This window comes from Antrostomus carolinensis, unplaced genomic scaffold (assembly GCF_000700745.2).
Source record: "Antrostomus carolinensis isolate BGI_N321 unplaced genomic scaffold, ASM70074v2 scaffold26976, whole genome shotgun sequence".
NCBI lineage: Eukaryota > Metazoa > Chordata > Aves > Caprimulgiformes > Caprimulgidae > Antrostomus > Antrostomus carolinensis.
Window position 1 is genome coordinate 1 of NW_010322925.1, and position 7,284 is coordinate 7,284.

At 54.6% G+C, this 7,284-nt stretch overlaps 1 protein-coding gene across 1 annotated transcript in view; it reads left to right on the forward strand.

Moving 5' to 3' along the window:
- The first annotated feature begins 1,039 nt into the window (after positions 1-1,039).
- The window catches only part of LOC104526858 (FERM domain-containing protein 5), an 11,895-nt gene continuing 5,650 nt past the window's right edge, over positions 1,040-7,284 (forward strand). The window contains exons 1-5 of the mRNA XM_010170430.2: positions 1,040-1,150; positions 1,837-1,879; positions 2,293-2,371; positions 6,499-6,596; positions 7,053-7,176. Coding sequence (XP_010168732.2) covers positions 1,873-1,879; positions 2,293-2,371; positions 6,499-6,596; positions 7,053-7,176 — 308 coding nt within the window. The 5' untranslated portion in view covers positions 1,040-1,150; positions 1,837-1,872. The remainder of the gene's footprint in view (positions 1,151-1,836; positions 1,880-2,292; positions 2,372-6,498; positions 6,597-7,052; positions 7,177-7,284) is intronic.

Sequence of the window (7,284 nt, forward strand, 5' to 3'; positions counted from 1 at the left end):
AGGGCTTTTCCAGTCCAGGCAACTCTGGGATGCTGTGGCCCAGCCCGGGGAGGGTCCAGCATGCCGGGCAGGCTGGGGCTGGTGGCAGCTGAAATACGGATCTCGATACCTGAGTATGGAAATGGAGATTTTTCCTTTTTTCCACTTTTGGAACTTTTCCACATGATTTGGAGCCCATGGGAAGGGTTGTGTCTGGCCTGGGGAGGAGGGGGGATGTAGGAGAGGAGAGCAGGCAGAGCCAGCTCCTGAGATGTTGGCTCTGTGCTGTCAGAGCCCTGTTCCCATCAGCTGGCAGGACTTGCTGCCTGCGGGGAGTTGTGTTTGTTTATGGTCTCAGCATCTCCCAGGGACTGGGATGGGTTTTGGCAGGACTGCTGCCGGCTCAGCTCCAGCCCATCTCCCCGGCTGTGCTGCTGCTGCAAAACGTTTCAGCTGCCGCGGTGCGAACTCTCCTGGCACCATTCTCAACACTCTCCTGGTACTTCACCTTCTCTCTAACCAGAACAGCTGCCTCAGGTCTCCACAGCAAGGAGAGTTGCTTCAAAACTCGGTAATAAATCGGGGAAGCGCGTGAGTGAGCTGAGCTGGGCTGAGCCAGGCTGGGAGTCGTGGTGGTGACCAGCCGGCCACTGTCCCCAGCTGCAGGCTCTGCCCCCAGCTTGGGGCTGCTCCCCTCTATTTTGACAGCAGGACCCAAAGCTCAGCACCGTTTTAATTTGGCATGAGCCAGGCAAGCTTTGGCGAGTCTCATACCGCAAGGTCGGGCTCCTCCAGGTGTCCCTCCCGTCAGCAGGGACACCTTCCACTAGACCAGGTTGCTCAAAGCCTCATCCAGCCTGCCCTTCAACCCTCCCGGGGGGGAGCAGCCACAGCTTCTCTGGCCAACCTGGGACACTGTCTCACTGGTGAAGCACCAGGGAAGTTGGTGGGATTTGCACCATCCTTGGAGTCACTTTACATGTTTCAGACCCTTCACCCACCCCTCATGCTCCAGCTCCACCACCCTCCTCCTGCCCCTTTGTAAATGAGTTTCTTTGTCTTGCAGAGAGATGCCAAGGGCCAGTACCTGTTCGACCTTCTCTGCCACCACCTGAACCTGCTGGAGAAGGACTACTTTGGCATTCGGTTTGTGGACCCCGACAAGCAAAGGGTGAGAGCCCGTCCTGCCTGGGCTGGGTGGGGTTTCCTGCAGCTCGGTGCCATCAGGCTTGTCCTTGCTGCTGGGGCTGAGAACCGGGGCGGGAGAGCAGTGGCTGCGCAGCGAGGAGGGTCTCTGCCCCAGTTCTCCCTGCCCCTATTGCTGGGCAGGGGCTCATGGGTGCCCTGACAGGTCGTTGTGTTGCCTGTGGGAAGAGCAGCTACTCACAGACCCCTGAGCAGCCTGGGAGACCCCCACCCCTTCCCACCTCTTTGCCAGAGCCAGGGCTGAGCCTCGTGCTGCAGCCCCAGGATGGGGGGTCGGGGTGCACCTGGGCTTCTGCAGCAGCACCCTCAGTGTCCCGGCCCCGCTGACACCTCCTCAGCATCGGCCGGGATGTGGGAGGAACTTGCACGGCTCCCAGGTCCCATGTCAGTGGTGAAAGCATCTTGTGTTTGCCATGTCCCTGTCACTGCAGGGGGTTGGACTAGGTGGCCTTGAAAGGTCCCTTCAACCCAAACCATCTGCAATTCTATGGGGGACAAGGGGGCTCAGGCCCTCCCACCTCTGCCACAGCGTAGCCTTTGATTTCAAACAGAGGGGTTTTTTATTTCTTTAATTTTGCCTCAAAGAGTCGACGTTATTAACTGACAGTGTTTGTTACTGAGCTGCTTTAATTACCTTCCCTTTCATTTCAGCATTGGCTGGAGTTCACCAAGTCTGTTGTGAAGCAGATGAGGGGTGAGTATCGCTGCGAGCAGATGTCCTGGACAGACAGTGGGTGCTCCTTTCATTTCAGATGTGTCTCCATTTCCTCCAGTCCTTCCCTGCTGGGTCAATTCCCAGAAAAAAAGGACCTTTTTTATAATCCCCAAAGCTGTTCTGCTGGGATGAAAGTGGGGTCATCCTCCACCAGTCCCATGACAGTTGCAGCCAGCTGTGCCCCCCTGGACCAGGACAGAAGTGATGGGGAACAGCCCCATGCGCATCTCCTCCCTCCTTACCCAGGGGAGCTGGGTGTGTTTGGGGGTAATGGGGAGGGCAGGTGAGACCCCCAGCAGCATCTGACCATCTCCTTGAGTGGGGTTATTTGGGTGGATGAAGGGGACAAACCCTGGCACTGGGTGACCGTGGTGTCGCTGTTCTCGCTGCAGCCCAGCCTCCCTTCACCATGTGCTTCCGCGTGAAGTTTTACCCCACGGACCCCGCGGCGCTGAAGGAGGAGATCACCAGGTAAGGATGAGCCCAGGCTTGGCCAAGGCAGGAGCACGCGCTGCCGAGCTTGGTTTTATAGTCAAGGGAGCAGCCAGCACCACGCCAGCTGGTACTGGGCAGCCCAGGCTTGGCCAAGGCAGGAGCACGCGCTGCCGAGCTTGGTTTTATAGTCAAGGGAGAGCAAGAGCCAGTTGGATTTCACAGCATCCCAGAACTGCCTGGATTGGAAAAGCCCTTGAAGCTCATCGAGTCCAACCATGAACCCAACACTGACAAGTCCCCGACTGACCCATGTCCCTCAGCACTGTGTCTACACGACTCTTCAGTCCCATCCCCAGGGGCCAAGGCTGTCGTGCCCCGGAGAGCCCCAGTCACAGCTTGTTTTCCAAAGCTGCTGCGATTTCTCTGCGAGTGCTCTTCACGTCCTTCCTCCCGGCAGGAAGAGAGGCCTGAAGAGCCCCTAAAGATAGAAACTCAGAGAAGAACTGTCAAGTTTCTGCATCACAGTTTATTGCCCATTTCTCCCAGAGCTTTCATGTCCCTTACATAAAAGGGATGCAGCTAATTACTTCCAGGGGATGTCAAGGGAACTGGAGACACTCAAACCCTTCCTGACAGACCAGCACACGCAGTGACACCCCGAGCTGAGGGTGAGCTCAGCAGTGGCACCAACAGCTGGCTCAGCGGAGCACCAGCAGAAATCAAGAGTCTGGCAGGAGAAATACTGCTCCTGCTTGAGCCCACCGTCCTGTACCAACTGGGACTGAGGGTTCCAGCTGGAAGGGGAGATTTTGGAGAGCTGGAGGGAAGGACACGCAGCTGGAGCTGTTCTGCATTGGCAGGATGGCACCGAAGCCACCCTGCCCTGGAGGGGCTGAAGAGTCCTGTAGACATAGTGCTGAGGGACATGGGTTAGTCATAGGGGACTTGTCAGTGTTGGGTTCATGGTTGGACTCGATGAGCTTCAAGGGCTTTTCCAATCCAGGCAGCTCTGGGGTTCTGTGTGAATATGCCTGGGCTCAGCTTTTTGCTGAGTTTTAACAAACTCTCTGTGCTTTTGTTGGGCAGCTCAGCTCGGTTAGAAGAGGAGGAGGATGGTGAAGTGTTTCAAAAACTCTTCTGGAGTTTGTTTTCCCCCTGACACCGTACACAACTAATGAAAGCTTCGCTTGTGTTTCACAGAAAGACCCAAAAACTGAAACTAAAAAACAACTTAAGATGTTGTTTGGAAGCCTAAGGAAGTTTTGGGGTCTTTGGGTCTGACCTGAGGCAGATCAGATGCAGATGAGGAGGGAAGCATCTGTAAAGAGCCCTTAGGGCATTTCCTGGGTCTGTTTGAAAGCATCTTCACGTCCAGAACTCCAGGCTGCCAGGATGTGCTCTGTTACCAGCTTTCTTGGATGGGATTGGTCTGGTTTTTGTACAGGCACATTTTTGGAGACCCACAGAAATGCCCAGGAATAGTTTCACACGGATCCATCTCCTTGATTTGCTTAAGAGGCATTTATTTAGTTTGCAGATTTTACATTTACTCCCAGCAACCAGCAGCCTGTGCAGCCTTAATTTAAATGTGAAATGGCCCAAGACAGCCTCTCTGAATAACGACAGCTATTATGTGGGCATTAAGCTGCGCATACAATATGTTAATTGTAGTTCTTTTCTTTAATCAGAGATTAGCAAACATCTGCAGTTGTCAAGCAGAGTGAGGAGGATTGAAATTCGGGTCAGGGATTTACATTGGAGGGTGGGAGTTGGACCCAAAGAGCATCGGGATGGGACGCATCCGGATGGAGCCAGCCCAGGAGCTCACCAGTTCTAGCTCAGAAATATCTCCCGTCTTCAATGTCCTTTTCCAAGGCTGCCTCATCCCACAGCCCAGCGCTGCCCTGGGAAGCTCCCCCCCTTGCCAGGGGCCATTTCCAAGGCTTTGGAAATTGGGCACCTCTGGAATGTTTTTGTCTGTGAAGCCAGCCCAGACCTACAGACCTGCCCTGCCTGAAGGAACGGGGGTTTCCACAGCAGGCGTGCGAGTGGGGCTGGGGGATTGGCGGGATGAAGTTGGGTTATGCATTGTTGGTGAGGTCTGTGCTCGGTGCTAGGGAAGAGCTGGTGCAGCGATGGTCTGGCGAGGGGTCAGGGTGCTGATGGTGCTTGCGGTGCTTTCCTGGGGGTGTCTGTCCCGTGGGTGACCCCAGGCAGCAGCAGGGTCTTCACCCTGGGGGGATTTGGTCTATAGGCATCAGGGTCTAGAACTTCCTCCCAAGGGGAAGAGGAGGGGCAGGCGCTGATCTCTTCTCTCTGGCCACCAACGAATGCCAGGAGCAGAGGACATGGCAGGAAGATGTGGCAGGGGAGGGTGAGGTTGGCCATGAGTAAAAGGTTCTTGAGGCAGAGGGTGGTGGAGCACTGAAACAGGCTCCCCAGGGAGGTGCTCATGGCACCAAGCCTGACAAGATTGCAGCAGCATTTGGCCAAGGCCCTCAGGGACATGGTGTGAATGTTGGGATTGTCCTGTGCAGGGACAGGAGTTGGACTCCATCATCCTGGTGGGTCCCTTCCAACTCACAACATTCCATGATTCTATGACTGGGAGCAGAAGACCATGTTCTCCTTCCCACTAATAAAGCCTGAGCCTGGCTTTAGGGCTGCTGTCACCTCCTGTCCCTTTTGTGCCCTGCAGCTGATGGGACTGTGGAGCTCTGCAGCCCAGCCAGGCTCAGCCTGTCTGTCGGTCTGCCCAGGGGCTGGGGTCCAGGTCTGACAGTCCCATAGGTCCCCCATGATGAGCCCCCCATGCGGGTGGCCTGTCCCTGCTCACTGCCTTTCCAGCTGTACCTGCAGCTGCAGCTGAACCCTGGGTTTAAAATTCACTTTCCCCTGGAGCGAGCACACTTTCATATCTGGATTTCTCTTTAATGTATTTTATCTGTGGAAATTAGTGGTTTATCTCAACATAAATAGGGATTTGAGTAATGAAGCATGACTGAGGTATTGCTGGGTGCAAGTCTGATTATTTAAACGCATTTCAGAGCGCTCCAATTTCCATTTTGCTCTTTCACTCTATGACTTACATTTTACCATCAAAAGGTTTTCCCAAAAGCATCACCACATGACTCAGCCCAAACTGTTACTTAGGTTTAAATTTATTCAAATATGTAATTTTCCAACAGTTTATCACTGGCCTTTGGTGCGTGGAGATAGAGACGGGTGAGCGCAAGCTGTATCTCGCTCTAGATGATGCGGTGTGGGTCACTGGTGAGGTGGGTGGTGGGTGCCCACGCAGAGACCTGGAAGGACACAGAAAATTCGGGAAGGAGAAAATCACAGAATATTTGGGGTTGGAAGGGACCTCAGGAGATCATCCAGTCCAACCCCCCTGCCAAAGCAGGGTCACCCAGAGCAGGTTGCACAGGGAAGTGTCCAGGTAGGTTTGAACATCTCCAGAGATGGAGACTCCACACCCTCTCTGGGCAGCCTGTCCCAGGGCTCCAGCACCCTCACAGGAAAGAAGCTTTTCCTTAAAATCACATTATGGGGAAGCAGAGCAGGATGCAGGACTGGGAAACGCAGTGTTTGCTGGAGGGCTCAGGACCACGAGAGCCCCTTCAGAGCATCATCCCTGGACACCACAGTGACCTGGTGATGGGCTGGGTTGGCTGGAGTTGTGTTCAGGCATCGCAATCGGGTGAAGCATCGTGGGGTCTCTGGGGGCTGGCAGGCAGAAGGGACCAGCACCTCCTTGTCCAGGAGTTCCCTCTGTTCCCTGGTGGGAATGTGCATCCAAGTATCTCCGTGCCCAAGGGAGCTCTTTGTCTCAGCAGCAGCTCTGCCTGGCTGTGGGTGGCTGTGCCGGTGGGAGCTGGGTCAGTGGAGACCTCGGTCAGCCCTTGGGTTGGGTGCCAACCCTGGAGCAGGCACCGTGTCCCTGTGGGATGTGCTGAATTGAGCCCCAGCACTGGCCCTGAGCCGGGGACCTGCCCTGTAATTAACACTTGTTTGCTCCGAGCAAGCGTAATGTCTTGGAAATGGGCTGCTGGGAGAGAAGTGTCAGTGCAGGTGTCTGCTGGCAGATATTCCACATCTAAATTGCCTGTTTAGGTAATTTAAACTTTGCTTAATAAATGGACTCTCTCTTCTCTCCTCAGGTATTTAGTCTTCCTGCAGATCAAAAGGGATCTCTACCATGGCCGGCTCCTCTGCAAGACGTCAGATGCGGCTTTGTTGGCCGCCTATATCCTTCAAGGTAATGCTTTTTGACAAGATAAATTTGCTTTTCATGCTAAGTACTGATTACATTATTTCACTTACAACAGATCACTGCACCTAGAATACAAATGTCATCTCGCCAGTGTGGGCCTTGTGCTTCACATTGGGTTTGTGCCGTGCTGGGCTGGAGAAGGGTGATGAGGATTCTAGAGGCTTAGCGGGGAAACCATATGAGGAGAGGCTGAAGTCACTTGGTTTGTTCAGCCTGGAGAAGAGGAGACTGAGAGGAGATCTCATGGGGGTCTAGAACTTCCTCCCAAGGGGAAGAGGAGGGGCAGGCGCTGATCTCTTCTCTCTGGTCACCAGCAATGGATCGGAGCAGTGTCCTGGGATGCTCCGAGCCCCGATCCTGCACCTGGACGCTGCCGTGATGGGGATTCACACTGTGCACTGGGTTTTGCTGCTGTTCCTGACTGGTTCTGTCTCCCACCAGCTGAGATCGGGGACTATGACCCAGGGAAGCACCCGGAAGGCTACAGCTCCAAGTTCCAGTTCTTCCCCAAACACTCAGAGAAGCTGGAGAGGAAAATTGCGGAGATCCACAAATCGGAGCTGAGGTACGGCCGGGCGGCTTCGCCGAGCAGGAGCCTCGGCTGCTGCAGGGGGTACTGATACTTGGCTGGTTTTTATCCCTGCTTGGGATTTCCAGTCGTGCTGTGGATGAG